This window comes from Oryzias melastigma, linkage group LG8 (assembly GCF_002922805.2).
Source record: "Oryzias melastigma strain HK-1 linkage group LG8, ASM292280v2, whole genome shotgun sequence".
NCBI lineage: Eukaryota > Metazoa > Chordata > Actinopteri > Beloniformes > Adrianichthyidae > Oryzias > Oryzias melastigma.
The window spans coordinates 17536853-17552378 of NC_050519.1; the positions used below are offsets into that span (position 1 = coordinate 17536853).

General features: G+C 41.8%; 2 protein-coding genes across 2 annotated transcripts in view; one reads left to right on the forward strand and one right to left on the reverse strand.

Annotated features, from left to right (window-relative positions):
- The window catches only part of LOC112146172 (myocardin-related transcription factor A), a 44163-nt gene extending 36051 nt beyond the window's left edge, over nt 1–8112 (reverse strand). The window contains exon 1 of the mRNA XM_036213335.1: nt 7290–8112. Within this exon, the coding sequence (XP_036069228.1) occupies nt 7290–7419 (130 nt within the window). The 5' untranslated portion in view covers nt 7420–8112. The remainder of the gene's footprint in view (nt 1–7289) is intronic.
- A 5859-nt stretch (nt 8113–13971) lies between these two features.
- ccdc97 (coiled-coil domain containing 97) overlaps nt 13972–15526 on the forward strand; it is a 3385-nt gene continuing 1830 nt past the window's right edge. The window contains exons 1-4 of the mRNA XM_024272791.2: nt 13972–14395; nt 14470–14634; nt 14956–15115; nt 15186–15274. Coding sequence (XP_024128559.1) covers nt 14243–14395; nt 14470–14634; nt 14956–15115; nt 15186–15274 — 567 coding nt within the window. The 5' untranslated portion in view covers nt 13972–14242. The remainder of the gene's footprint in view (nt 14396–14469; nt 14635–14955; nt 15116–15185; nt 15275–15526) is intronic.

A 15526-nucleotide genomic window follows, 5' to 3' on the forward strand; every position in this document is an offset into this window, starting at 1 on the left:
AGAAAGGATAAGAAATACACATTTCAAACATTATTTTTGCTAAACGATGGTTGCTTTGAAGATTTTATCATCTTTGTCAATAATGATGCTAATATTGACTCAATAGTTGGAGGGCAGGGTTTATGCTGACCGCCATTTTCTCTTGTAGCTCCGCCTCTGTGTCCACATGACAGTGAGATGAACTTGGTTAAATAAGGCTTGACTACCATGATCGGACATGGAAATGTCACGTCAGCTGTTTGTTGGGATGTACTGCTTCCAACAAGCTAGTAGGTTCAAGAGGTTGGGATAGGCTCCAACAACCGAATGACCCTGAAAGAGGTAAAAAAAGTGTTTTTGGTGTGTTTAACATGTTCTTGTAGCATTTTTTTTAGATGGAGAACATATATAAATAAAAGTATGTCTAAACTTGCATTTGTGAGCATTTCTTTATTCAAATTGTTGTGAATCAGGAGCAAAAGAAAAGAAATGCAGTTGGAAAAAGCTTGTTGGTGTGATGTAGCGCCTACAAATGGCAAGCCACAACCTCCGTTCTCCATTCTCAAAACTGTACGGCTGCATACCTCCAATATTGCTTACCAGTTTTGTTGCACCACTTATGTTAGCCTTGGGGTGTAAGGGGCTGTAAGCTAGTGAGACAGAGTGTAAACAAATGGATGATAGATAAAACGGTCCCCCCAAAACTTAGAGGTGAATTTCTAATGAACTCCTGCCACTCTGCAGAAACTATGCCAAGAAAACGACACAGGTTTTTCTATTTTGGCTAAAAACAGCAGAATTATAACTAAAAGACCTCTGAGAACGCTTGTACAATGGACCAAAGGATGATGGAGTGAGTTTGGAAGATGGATGGATGGAAGAAAACCAGCTTGTCCTGCTAGTTTCCAGGGCACAGTCAATATTTTTCGATACCACGTCCAACTTGGAGACTTTTTCAGGTTTTCTATTGTCCACTTTGCTTTGGGTTTCTTCGAGTTCATTTGCAGACTGCAGATTGCTTGTTTGCTCTCACACCATCCACACAACACCAATAACATGAGGAAGCACACTCTTCAGTGAACTGCGGGGACTGGTTTGATGATCCTTGACCTCCTCTGAGCACGACCCCTAAAGTGGTACAACTGTCTAGACTTGAGTCCACTCTGCTCCATTCAACAACAATTAGGAGGGTCTAAGTACATTTTGTTGGCTCCACCTACCTGCGAACTATCAACAATCACTCCTAAAAGAGTCTGAACTTGACCACTATCCATCCATTTTCAGGTCAGGTTAGAGGGACGGCCATCTAAGCAAAGATGCGCAGACTTCACTCACCCTTACCAATTTCTCCAGCTTCTCTGCTGGAATCCTGAGGCGCCAGAGACGTAGTCTCTCCAGTGTGTCCTGAGTCTTCCCCGAGGCCTTCCCACAGTGGGACATGCCTGGAACACCTCCCCATGGAGACGTCCAGGAGGCATCTGAATCAGATGCCTGAGCCACTTCAACTGGCTCCTCTCAATCTGGAGGAGCAGCGGCTCTACTCTGAGCTCTCTCTGGATGGCCAAGCTTCTCACCCAGCCACCCTGAGGAGGGAGCCACTTGTATTTGGGACCTTATTCTGTTGGTGATTGACCAGAGCTCATGACCATATGAGTATTGGAAGAAAGATCGACCGGTATATTCAGAGCCTCCCTTCTGGCTGAGATCTCACTTCACCACAACAGACCGACACAGCGACCGCATAACAGCGGACTCCACGCCAATTCAAGCCATCTGACTTTTTTCTTTAATTCTTGTACTTTTAATGGATCTGGAATTATAACCTTAAAATTGTTGTCCTTTTTCAATCCTCCAATTGGTACATCGGTTATCTATTAGCACAAAGTCATACTTAAGTCAGGATCACTTGACCCAGAATGAACTAAACAAGGTAGGAATGCAGTGAGTTACCAAGAGCTTATTGTGTGATTTAGTGTCATTCTACAAAGGTAGCATGAATAAGAGGGACCTGTCTGCAGACAGCAAGATGTCGCCAGATTTCATTGGCTAAAGGTGGAGATTACACCAGTCTAGGTGGAAGTAGAAGGATTATTTTAAGTTAAGAATAAAGGAATTAAAATATTATGATGTTTTTCAAGTATTGCTTGAAAACATTAAATGTTGAGACTAATTTTTTAGTTAGCAGGTGCTTTATTTTGTAGGTTTACAATGACAATTGGTCATAATAGTGCTTCTTCAACACAAATCTGCTCTTTGAAGAGGATTTTTAAGGGATTACAAGTTTTAAACAACTAATGTATAAGATGTCATAAAAAATATAGTCATAACATAAAATATATAGAAAGAAAAAAATGCCAATGAAAATAAGATATGGAAGCAGAAGTTGCACGATCTTGGGTGAAGACGCTGCTTTAATCTCTAGAGGATGACTCATCGACAGATTGGATGTTACTTATTTTGCACCACCTAAACCACGTGTCAAAATGAAGGCCCCCTATTGTTATCAAAGTTACAGTTTTAAAGTTTTAAAAATTGTCATTCTGAACTCAAACTCAACACATTTTAAAGTTGATATTTACAGCAAATTGTTCACAGTTTTAACACTTATAATAAAGCACAAATGGAGGAAAAATGGTAATAACTTAAACCCTTTCAAAACTGGCATTTGAAAGGTTTTCAGAATAACACCAATTATTAAAGCTTAAAAATGTTATTAAACAGTAACTACTATAGTCACCATGAAGTTTCAGTGAGCAAAATGTACTTAAAATAGGGCAAAAATAGTAGTTTTTTATTGTTTTCAAGAGCTACATTAATTAAAGTGTTCAGAATTGTAAAATAAATACTTAAATTGAAGCTCGAAATGGGAAAAACTGTTACTTTTATGGTCACAACTTACATTTTCTAGCGATATGACCACTTTACACAAATAGCTGCTCTTTTGATGAACTATCATTTTCATGCATGGAGATTATCCAACCATCCTCCTGGTTGTTCCTCACCAACTAAACACAGTTTGTATTCTTTTTGCTCTGAGATGCTCACACCTCTCGTTTTCATTTGCAAATGTCCGTAGGATTCAACAATCCTGTCAGGGACGTACTTTCTAAACTCAACGACCCTCTATTAATTCCCATTTGTAGCTCAAAGTGTGTTTCTGACATAAATCTAAACTCACAAGCCTTTGATATCCCTCGCTCTTCTTCCTGCAGGCAAACCAAACCGCGGTCACACACGTTGAACAAACAAAGGCAGCACATTTTCCGGTTGCTGCCTGCAGCGGCGTGGTGTGAACATTTACGCATAATCATAGAACATGACCGTGCGCACAGCGTGTCCAAAGCTCCACAGGGACACTTGTGTTTGAGGCAAATGGTTTGTGCCCTCGGGGCAGCAGGAAAGTGATGCAACGTGCTGATACTGAATCTATTCTGGGACCGTGTGCTCATTGCTGAAATGCCACTACATAGCAGAGAGCTTATATTTACTCATCAACAGATCATGCAGACTAAGAGCAATTTTAATGGCCCCTGGCCCCCTCCTTCCACTTCATCATGTTCGGGGTCACAGGGGGCTGGAAACTGTCCAAGCTGTCATAGAGCCAGGGAACACCCCCCTGTATATACATTTACAAATATCTCAAAGGTAAGGAAGGCTTGTCATTAAAAAATCTCACAATTGCCGTCAATAAACACGTTTAGAAACACATTTACTCATCTTCTTACCCACTTTTCCTTTTTTGGGGTCACGGAGGTGCTGGAGTCTGACCCGGCTACTGATGGACAAAGGCAGGATATACCAATATACACCAATACACACACATTCATACCTAAGGGTAATTTAGAGTAACCAAATCCTCTATGAAGCAGGTTTTTGGACGGTGGCAAACAACAGCTAGAGGGTGGCGAGCTGCATGGTGGCGCACTTAGAAACAGAAAAATTCAAAAACCACATGAGAGACACTCAAAACATCTTTAAAAGGGGCTGTGCTCATATCAAACTGAAATCAAACACCTATAATTCATCAAAAATAAACATATGTCTTGTTCATGCACAATCGCTCACAATGAAGTACGGTAGTGGCACTATCATGCTTTTTTCGTATATCTTCTAAGTGAGGCCTCTGCGTTAAGTCCAAAACTGTTGGAGCCTGCCCGGCGTTTATTTAAAAAACGGTCTGTCTTCCATCACAGACAGAATAGTGACGGCTGATGAGTTCATTTTTCTGGGAAATTCAGTCGAAAAATGCAGGCAACACCCAATGATTCTTTCAGGATTTATTGAAATGATGAGAACATTGTATTATGTTCTGATTAGCTCTGGCTGTGAGCGTTCCTGTTCTCTAAGAAGCATCATTAATCTCAATATCAAAATCCTCTTTACTTTCACACGAGACACGCGGACCTTTTCGTCTTTGCTCAAAAATCCATGCTCAAACCAGTTCTTCTAATTTGTCACTCACTTCGTTTGCGCCTCCACTGGGAAATCTTTTACTTGTTGTTTCCGCCATTCTCTAATACATTTAAGATCCACCCCAAATTGTTGAGCAGATGCCTCACCAGGACGTTCTTTGGCGTCTCCCATCGCACAATGTTTAAACACTAAATTGAAGGAGCACTTCTTGGCCATCGCGACACTGGCTCACACCACAAATACCATAAATACCCCACATCTGCACGACTGTGCCCGGGGATTGGGGGGATTCTTCAAAGAGCCGGGCTACTATTAGAGACCAGCGTCTAACAGTAAAGAACAGCTGTTAGACTTTTCGGATATTGGAGAAGCCGTCAAAAAGAAATGGGACACAATTGGAAGATAAAGGATATTGTACATTTAAAATGAAAGTGCCCGGAACACCTCTCAAGGAGGCGTCCAGGAGGCATCCAGACCAGATCCCAGAGCCACTTCAACGGGCTCCTCTCGATGTGGAGGAGAAGCGACTCTACTCGGAGCTCTCTCTGGATGACAAATAGACAAATGTCAAGAATGAGACAAATCTAGTTACAAAGAATCCTTCAGATGACTGCACGCTGCTGCAGTGGTTAGCACTCTTGCCTCACTCCAAGAAGTCCCCGGTTCAAATCCCAGCTGGGGGATCTGAAACAGAACCACCAACTAGGGACCTTTCTGTGTGGAGTTTGGATGAGTGGGTTTTCACCGGGGACTCCGGCTTCCTCCCACTGTCCAAAAGCATGCTTCATAGGTTAATTGGTTTCTCTAAATTGCCCCTAGGTGTGAACGGGTGTGTGATTGTGGCCCTACGACAGACTAACAACCAGTCCAGGGTATACCCTGCCTTCGTCCAGCAGTAGCCGGGTTAGGCTCTAGTACCCCAAAAGGTACAAAGTGGCCAAGAAGAGGAAAAAACTTCCTTCAGAATCAGTTTTTAAATGAAACGTAAATATTATAAATCATGTTATTTTTCCCTGCAGACTGATACCAACTGTCCCACAAACTGGTGCCGGGGAGATGGGGACCACTTTTATAGAATGTTAGCCTCCCATCACTGGACATGACAAAAAAGAACTAATGTGGATGTAAACAGAAAAGTCAATAGACTGGCAGAAGTCCTCCTCAGGCAGGAGTGAGGTAGTGATAGAAAATGGGTCAAACAGAGCTCCATAGTAAGAGTTGTTGACACTGTCATACAGCCTGCCAGGCACCTATCAACACTGAGCTGGATCAGATAAACCTGCTTTTTTCAGATATGTGCAGAGATCCAAGCACATAATAGAATGCACTTCCATTATTATTCACAAGGCTTCCAGTATTTTAACAATAAAATGAGAAAAGTATGTAAAAAAAGAAACATTTAGTCTTTAGTCTGGCTTCCGTCAACTAGACAGTACAGGCTACTAATGACTTTCTGACTCTGGTTTATTTTCCGTCCTCCTCCTACTTGATCTGACTGCAGCCTTTCACACTATCTCACACCCCATCCAACTAGAAAGACTTTCAAACATCAGCATCTCTAACCTACCCCTCAACTGGATCTTTCACATCTCCAACAGCTCCAGTCACCACAGGTGTGCCCCAAGGCTCTGTCCTGGGGCCACTGCTATTCATCATCTACCTTCTCCCCCTTGGTCAGAAACACAACATCCACTTTCACTGCTATGTGAATGATACCCAGCCCTACTTCTCCTCCAAGCCTGATTCCACTTTCCCTACTGCCTCCCTCTCCAATTGCCTGGTTCACTGCAAACTTTCTGAAACTAAACAGCAATAAAACTGAACTTCTCATTGTAGGAACTAAGACCACCTTCAATAAACTCCACAACATCTTGATTGAAGTGACTTTGAACGTGGAAATTCTAGCACATTTTCTTTTAATTTTTTGCACCTTTGTGTCTTTATTTATCTGTATTGACCATCCACACTGAAGAAAATTGTACCTAAATTTCACTATACAACATATAATGACAATAAAGGCTTTCTATTCTATTCAATTCTGCTGTAAACGATTATTTTAATGCTCAACTAATCACCGATTATTTTTATGATTAGTTGACTAATCGGGTCATGCGTAAACTGGAGGTAAAACACACATTTTAACCATCATTTGCTTTAAACTAAATAAGAGAAGAGACAATTAAGTCTATGAAACCTTTAATGAACCATGCCGCTTCTTTCCTTATCACTTTGTAGCATTACAAGACTTAGATCAAATGAGGTCGGCGTCTGAAAGTATTTTTCACAAAATATAAAGTTTTGGTCTGACTGACTCAAAATATATGAAAAGTGTATTTTGTGGTGCTGAGATCAAATTAAGAAAAAAACGAGGAAACGACTAATCATCTATTAAATTAGTCGGTGACTATTTCAATAGTCAAGTCATCGACTATTTGTGGCAGCCCTATTCTATTCTATTCTATTCTATTCTATTCTATTGTAAACGTTTCCCATAACTCCCATTAAGTGCAGCAAACTAAAACTGAAGGAGAAATCTTCAAAGCGAAAGATTTTTCTATTCTTGTTTTTAACTGATTTTTGATGGTTTGTTTGAGCACATTTAAATCCTTTTTCTGATCCTTCTGTACCACAGTTTTTTTTTAGACTGCACTGCAGGTTCCTGAGTTCACACACTCAAAGGGCAAAGCTGCAAACCAGCTGGCTGAGCCCCAACTGTAACCCAGCCACATGGAGACCACCTGATCCGGTCAGCATTGAAAATAAACTTGGATGGCACCTGGAGGAAGACCTGTTCAGTTTGGAAGATTGAACACTCAAACGGACCCTTCAGTCCCGTCCCATTACACATTTATGACATCTCTGATGTTGGAGGAGTCAAAGCAAAGCTGGTATCCCACCTTTCCTGAGACTCTGGCAGGCCTGGCGCTCTAACTCAAACCGGATGGCTCTTTCCTCCATGTTGCGTCTGATTGGCTGAGACCTGAAAGGGGCAGGGTCGAGGCAGACGCACTGCAGATTCTTCAGCATCGCAAAACTGGGAAAAAAAGAACTACTCAGCGTGAGTCATCCATGAAAAGAAATGAGATCAAAAAGCAGATTGAAGTTTAGACGCTGGACTTGTGCAGCTGCCATGAGCCGGTGCGTCCACAAGACCGAGCGGTGCAATCCTCTTTTACAGCTCAGCTTGACTCATGAGTCAAACGCCGGGGTATCCAGAGGAAACCTGGACCCAGATGATCAAAAGAGATTTGTCTCCACCACTTCTTTGAAGCAAAAAAATCCTTTGATGAATCCAAACGTTCAGAGGAACCGTGCAGCCTCAAAGACCAGTTGCGTGTGAGCCTCCATGTGTGTCAGCCGTTGGTGAGTGTGTGGTCGCGCCGCCAGTCACAGCTGCTGCTGACGTCCTTTAACAGTTGATAGACATAGACAGGCGCACACACACACATGTCCTCCTCACGGAGTTCCTCTCCTGGTCTGAGCTCAGCGGGGAGTGAGTGTTCCACACCTGTCTGAGCCATCGCCATCTTCTGCAGAACATTTCTCCTCTCAGTCATGGAAACAACTGGACCAAGAGGTTCATTCCCCTCAGTCTGATTGTAAACGCTCCTCTGAACCTGGAGTGAACCCAACAGCAAACGGAGGTTTTAGCTTGTTAGCAACAGCGTAAATGTTAACAAACTATTCAGAGAAAAGGAAATTCAAGCAAGAAATAACAGAATCAAATAGTCTGAAAATGTCTGAAAGATGTCAGAGTAACTGTAGGGATAAGAAAAACAAATTATTAAAAATAGCGATGCCAATATATAATAGCTGTAATTATTATAGCCGGAAGTCCTCAACCGGAACCCCCGTTTAAGATTTCAACCTTTTTTCACTTTGATATACCAAAACTGTTGATGTCATCAACTGATTCACAGAGAAAAAGTGGCATTTCACTGTTTTTTCTCCAGAGTTAAAGTTCCATTGTAAATGGATGTAGTTATACAAATTTGAACACTTGTTAATATTGAATAAAATGATTAACGTTCTCCGTCCCATTTGAAGCTCATCTTGCACAGTTACAGTTTATTTGCGTATAAGGCTTAAAAGCTGATAGTTCTAAATATAATTCTTGAAAGGGTTTCCTAAAGTTTAGGAAATTTCTCCTCACGCAAAAGTGCTAAACTTCCTCTTCCAGGAAGAGATTGTTTTTGGAGCCATCTTTCATGTCACCAGAGGCCCCTCAATGTTTCTGCTTCCTACACCGAGATATCTGAGGTAGCTGGATGGCTCAGCTGGCTGCGTATAGGACAGGCGCATTAGAAACCGGCGTTCGTCTCCCAGGGGGCGCCATGAACTGATTCCAGTGTAGGTTCACTCTACTGCCTAACTGAGGCTGGGTCTCCCTGCGCCCGTCCCCAGCCCGGGTAAAACACAAGGTTGTGTCAAGATTGGCATAAAACTCTCTGCCAAACCAAACGTGCAGATCATTAGAAGCTGATTTGATGTGGCGACCCCAAACAGGATGTGTCGAAAGATGAACAACAACATACATATAGAGTAGGGCAAAAAAGTATTTAGTCAACCACTAATTGTGCAAGTTCTCATACTTAAAAAAACGAGAGAGGCCTTTAGTTTTCATCATAGGTATCCCTCAACTATGAGACAAAATGAGAAAAAAAATTCAGAAAATCCCATCGTCTGATTTTTAAAGAATATATATTTACAAATTATGGTGGAAAACAGTATTTGTTCAAGATTTCTGTCTCTCACATCCCTGTAAGTTCTTCTGTAAGAGGATCATGTGTTCTCCACTCGTTACCTGTATTAATGACACCTGTTTGAACTCGTTATCTATATAAAAGACACCTGTCCACAACCTCAAACAGTCACACTCCAAACTCCACTATGGCCAAAGAGCTGTCTAAGGACACCAGAAACACAACTGTTGACCTGCACCAGACTGGGAAGACTGAATCTGCAATAAGTAAGCAGCTCGGTGTGAAGAAATCAATTGTGGGAGGAATTATTAGGAAATGTAAGACATCCAAGATCACTAATAATCTCCCTCCATCTGGGGTTCCACGCAAGATCTCACTCTGTGGGGTCAAAATGATCACGAGTTCAATGACCAAAAATCCAAGAACCACATGAGGGAACCTAGTGACTGACCTGCAGAAAGCTGGACCAAAGTAACAAAAGCAACTATCAGTAACACACTACACCACCAGAGACCCAAATCCTGCAGAGCCAGGGGACAGGAGCTGGGAGTAGGGAGCAGACTTCGTTGATTGGACAACACATCGACATGGACACACACATTACAACCAGTTAGAGAACAAGCCACAGTTCCAGGACCACATGAAGGCAGAGGGTGATTATGCTCCTTCTGTCTTGGCACTCTGAGCGTGGAATCAACTGTTGACTCCTTTTACTACTATTACGTCCCCACGGCCACATAATCTGCCTAATTTCACTTCTTCACATGATACTTGACAATTTTTATCCAACTTTTAGTAACAACTTTATGTAACGTTTCAGAAAATTGATTATTTTTCACAGGGTTTTTGTATCTCTCTTCCTCATCAACCAACTCAGGGAGGATAGTGGAGGACTACCTCAACATAAGAACTCTGCTCGACATGTTTGGAGGAGAAAGAATGCTGAGTTGCATCCAAAGAACTGTAAAGCATGGGGGTGGAAGCATCATGCTTTGGGGTTGTTTTCTAGCAAAGGGACCAGGACGACTCATCTGTGTAAAGGAAAGAATGAATGGAACCATGTATGGTCAGGTTTTGAGGGAAAACCTCCTTCCATCAGCATTAAAGACGAAATGTGGCTAACACAAACGCAACATCAAAATATTACAACTTCAACAGAAAACCATCAAATGACAGTTAAAGGAAACCACAGTTAAGCATTTTATGGAAATCCACAAGAAAACGGCTTTAGCAAGCTTCTAAATCGAGGCAGACGGCAGGCTGAGGAACCGAGTCACCCAGGAATTCAGCCGCAACTGGAGCAGGGGTTTCTGGGAGTTTTAAGAATCCCGCCCAGACTGGTGATTGATGCAGAAGGAAACCTCAATCAGCTCTGCAGAAGGTGGAGTTGACAGTAAAGGTGAAGCTCGACCTCTGCAGGAGCTGCACACAAATACACACACAAGTGGAAACAAGCCCTCGCTGCCGAACCGAGCACCGGACATTCCCAATCTCACCTTGTACCTGTGCTCAGCTGGACCAGAGGGCGAGGAGGGGGATAACGGTCAGACCTGGACTATCTATTGGAACTGGTGGGGTATTTCCAATTACCAAAGCTTTCTACAAGCTGCATCTACTCCAGCAAAAGCAGCAATCCCTCCATCCACGCCATGATTGACAGTGCTATTACAGAGCAATGCTAACATCAGCACACAATCCATCATGAGCCACGCGTTCAGCGAGGAAACCTGCCGCTTACGTTCGACTGGCAGCAGAGTTTGTTATGACGAGCTACAGACGGGATTGGGGCCTGAATGGCTGTTGGTATTTGTGAGGAAGAAGTGGTACGACTCTCCCTAATGTTTCACTAAAACACACAATCCCAGGAGAAGCAGCAACAACTCTTAAAACCCTGCATCTTTTTTGATAACGCATATTTTAATGTAGAGCAAAATACTAAAAGTTAAAAAGTTATGGGTTTAAAGTTTTAAAAATTGGTATTATGCTAGCTTTTTGGACTATTTTGGCATTTACTAAGATTTTTTTAACTATTTTGTGCTAATATTTCAGCTACGTACTAGCTCTTTTGGCTAGTTTTATAGAGGATCTGTGGAGCCAACAACTCTGCATGACACACTCAACTGTTGATGAGCTGTGTGATGCTGGGGCCCCTCCTTGGGGCAGTTCCTGCTCCTGTTCAGTATCCAAGGAAGCTACCAAAAACCCACTGCCATCACTATATGACTCTTTTATTTAGAAAAACTGTGTTTCCATTGTATTTTTGCAAAAAGTGCAGATTTTGATACACCTCAAAAACTCCCCAAAACGTGTTTTCGGTTAATGCAAGTTTTTTTCAAAATTGTTGTATTTCCATTATGCATTTTTTTTAATCACAAATCCAATTTGTCCAATTTCATAGTCAATGGAAACGCTCCTAATTAATTACACCTCAATTTTCTTTGTTTTTATTGAAAATGATCCAGTTTAGTGACTTTAAAGTGAAATTTATAATCAAGGGTTGCCTTTCCTTTGTCTCTCCAGTTTATCCAAAACTAAACTGAAAGGCCAAAGAGACACAAAGACCACATTTTCAAGGATTCATGAATCATCTACCATGGTGGTTATGGAGCAGAGGTACATTGAAAGCTTTCAGGTTTGGTTCCCAGCCGGCCCGACCATGTGTTGATGTGTCCTTGGGCAGAAACAAACCCCACACTGCTCCTGGTGCCGCTAGTATTGTTCGTTAATGGGCGAATGGGAGTGTAAAGCCTTTTGGGCCTTTAAGAAGGTAGTAAAGCACTGTATAAGTATATGCTATTTAACAAATACACACATCACACACATACAAACTGTGTCTTTTTCAATCCAGGACCACTATCACTCTTTGAATCTGTCAATGCTGGACCGCAAATACATTCTTGATTAAAGTGATATTTGTATAATTTAATATTTAATGTAAATTCTGTCGTTAACGTCTTTATTTCACCTTGATTTCATGATTTGAGATGTTTTCAGGTCATAAACCTTGTATATTTGGATTTAACTCACCCAAACATCCTACAAAAAGGAAAAAAAATGTGTGAAGTTGGAATTTTTTTTTCTTTTTCTTGTTGTTCTTAAGTAAAAAGGGTCACAAAAAGTGTTGAATCTATGATTAATATGACAGAGAAAGCATCCTCTACGCGTTTTATTGGACCAAAATGAGGACTTGCTCTTAAAGTTGTGTGTCATCTACGGAAGGAGTTTAAGAAAAATCATTTTTGATGTGTCACAGAGAGGAAATGAAAAGCCGGGGGGGGGTCAGCTGATATTGCTATAAACAGCTGCAGTCATTCTGTGCGTGACCTTGAGGGCTCGCTTTATAAATCAGGTTGAACAGTAAAAACCGGAGCTGACCCTCTTCGCCTCTGGTTTCATTTTCCAGCAACAAAGCAAAGCTGTAAACAAGTGTCAGCTTAGCTGCACCCGATTCCCGCTCACTCGTCCAATCATCTCATATCTTCCTAGTAAATTAAGTTCACCGATCTGGATCTTCAGATATCTATCTATCTTCTTTTCTCTTTTTTGGTTCTAAATCAGACGAACACCAACACTTACATTGATGCATCTTTTATCTCAGCTTCTCAAACATTCATTTAGTACTTTTCCTCTACGCATGCTAACCTCATAAAACCTTTCTTGACCTAATTTCAATCTTATTCAGCTCTAATTATATCAACTTTCTCCTGTCTCTCCCCCCTCAAAGCCAAAGTCTATTCCGTGCTGCCTCAGCTAGTCTCCTCTTACATTACGTCTCCCTTTCCTGCTAACTTCTGTTCTCTCTGCGTCAGGTTTAAATAGCAAAGCCAACTGGTCGCTATAACCAGAACCGCTTCCTCCACAGGCTAAGATTACCCACACAGGGACAGACGGACGCATGCAGAGAGCCAGGTGTCTCCAGATGAAACAAAAACATGTGTAAAAGTTCTGGTTTGGCCAAAAGATGAAGATATAAATTTAATGGAAGGTGTTCTAATCAAAAGAAGAGATATCATTTGAGCACAATGATGTGGATGAATTAGTGCTGTCATGCAACTCTTTGCGTGATTATCTAAATATTATATTAATCTAGTTTAATTTTTCTGTGATTGATAATGGCATTTAATGCCATGACACCCTTAAAAGCAAAATGATTGATTTTATTAACACAATTACTGATTTTATTAACAGCCTTCTCTTTTGCTGCTTCGCTTTACCGGAATATAATTCAAAACTCTGCATCTATATTTCTACTATGCTTTAACTGTATTTTATTTTCTTGTGTTGATGCATTTCGGCTCAGGTCTCCCTTGAAAAAGAGATCTAATCTCAATGGGATCTCCTGGTAAAATAAAGGTTAAACAAAATTAATTTAATCTAATCTACTATTCCCTTTTCAAAATCTCAAATGCATTCAGTCATGCATTTGCTTATTTATTCTATAACTATAACAATTTATAGTTATGACATTTGACTATTGTTACCAGTTTAAGTATGACCTTATTGAAGGCTGGGAGGAGTATAAACATTTTGAAGTTTAAAAAAAACTACGAAATTCTCAACAAACAGTTTTTTTATTATTATTAAATAGTTAAAGAAAAACAATTCTCTCATTTTATGCTTTATTAATTCAGGAGATAAATCCCACTTACATTGACCAAAATACAAATTAGTCAGATAGAAAAGTTGATTGTTGTCTTTTTTGTAAAGTTACAAAAAGCATGCTCGTAACTTTTTTGTACCATGTAGTTGTTAATTTGTTGCTTTTTGTCAAGTCTAAGTGCTAATAAAGTTTTTTTTTTAATAAATCGTTGTTGTTGCGATTCTTAAATTGACCAGTAGAGGGCGTGCCAAGCAAGGCCAGACGTTGATGTAAAGTAGGAACCAATGACAGTAGGAACCTTTCTTTCAGCCGCTGAGAAACGGGGACGTTGTTACTGACGGACTGTTGTAAAAGTAAACCGTAAAGGAAACATTTCCATGCTGGAATGTAAATGCGATGATGTAAATAATAAGGTAATGAGGTTAACGAAATTTTTCCGGAGAATATATTTTTTCTTATACATTTAACGCTGGAATTTGACGCCGAACGTTCTAGCTCGCTTAGGTTTTGTTTACATCGTTTTTGTTTTGAGTGACAGACTGTAGATATGTGGGGAGAAATCGACCCTCCGGTTAAAACCCAGCAAAGTTCCCATGATATCGAACCGGAGACTGAAGTACCGGTTAAACCTGTGGACTTCTCCCGGATATGCGACCAGAACAGACGGATAGAGACCCAGCAGCCCCCGCAAGACTTCCAGGTGAGACCATCAACCTGCGTGTAAATGCTCGTTTTAAGTTCGAAGTCTGACTGCTGCTGCTGCTTTTGCTAAAGAGCGAGTCCAGCCTCGTGAACGCGATGCTAACGGACGTGGCCATGAGCGGCAGCCAGGTGAGGAGCCAGCAGATCGGGGAGGCTGAGCTGACGCTCGGGGAGCGCAGGCAGGAGCTGCTGCAGCAGTTCCGCAGCAGGCCGCTGGTGTTCCTGGAGAGATACCACGTGAGTGTCAACCTGGTCACGCAGGGGTGGACTGGGCAGGTTTGGGTCTCCAGGGCGAACAAGATCATGGGCCCCTGTGCAGGGTTATCGGAATCTTTTGTTTTTTTATCCTTACCTAGAGTATAACATTAAACATAGTACATGTTAAATTGGACATGCAATAAAAATACCAAGAATGTATAAGAAAATTTAATAAAATAATACATTAGTATATACTGAGTAAACTAAAGGCCGTGAAACAAATGATTGAGACAGTTAGACAGCAGTCTGTCTGTCCTTTTTTAAAAATTGTTTTGTTAAGTAGTGTTCCATTTTTTCCAGGCCTGTCTGAAGCCCGAACACCTCCCTGCGTTTTCCCACGTCAGCTCCGACCCCAGAGCCCTGCACTACAGCAAGGTGGTGCTGACGCGAGCGGCCGGCTCCACCAACAGGACCAGAGTCAGGAACCATCGCTACGCCGCCCTCCGAGCTCTGCAGAAAGGTACGGCGCGTGGTTTCCTCTTCCCGATGGAACCCTGTTCTTCAGTGTTTCACGGCTCTTCTTCTCGCAGAGGGAAAGTATTTCAGCGAAGAGGAGATGCGGAGGAGAGAGCCTCTGCTGTACGAGCAGTACATTGGCCAGTACCTGACGGACGAAGAGGCGAGTTTCATCATCAAACGCGTTCCTTCTGTTTTAGTGTTTCCAACATTGAGGACGTTTCTATGTTCAGGTGATAGAGCGCTCCCAGGAGGCCATGTCGGATGGCGTGGACGAGGGTCAGGGAGCGCCCGGCAGCAGCACAGGAGGACTTGCCAACCTCCTCTTGAACTCCTACCAGGAGAGGCTCATCCAGAACCGACTGCAGGAAGAGCAGGAGAGGGAGGATGGTGCACAGGAGGAAGAGGAAGATGA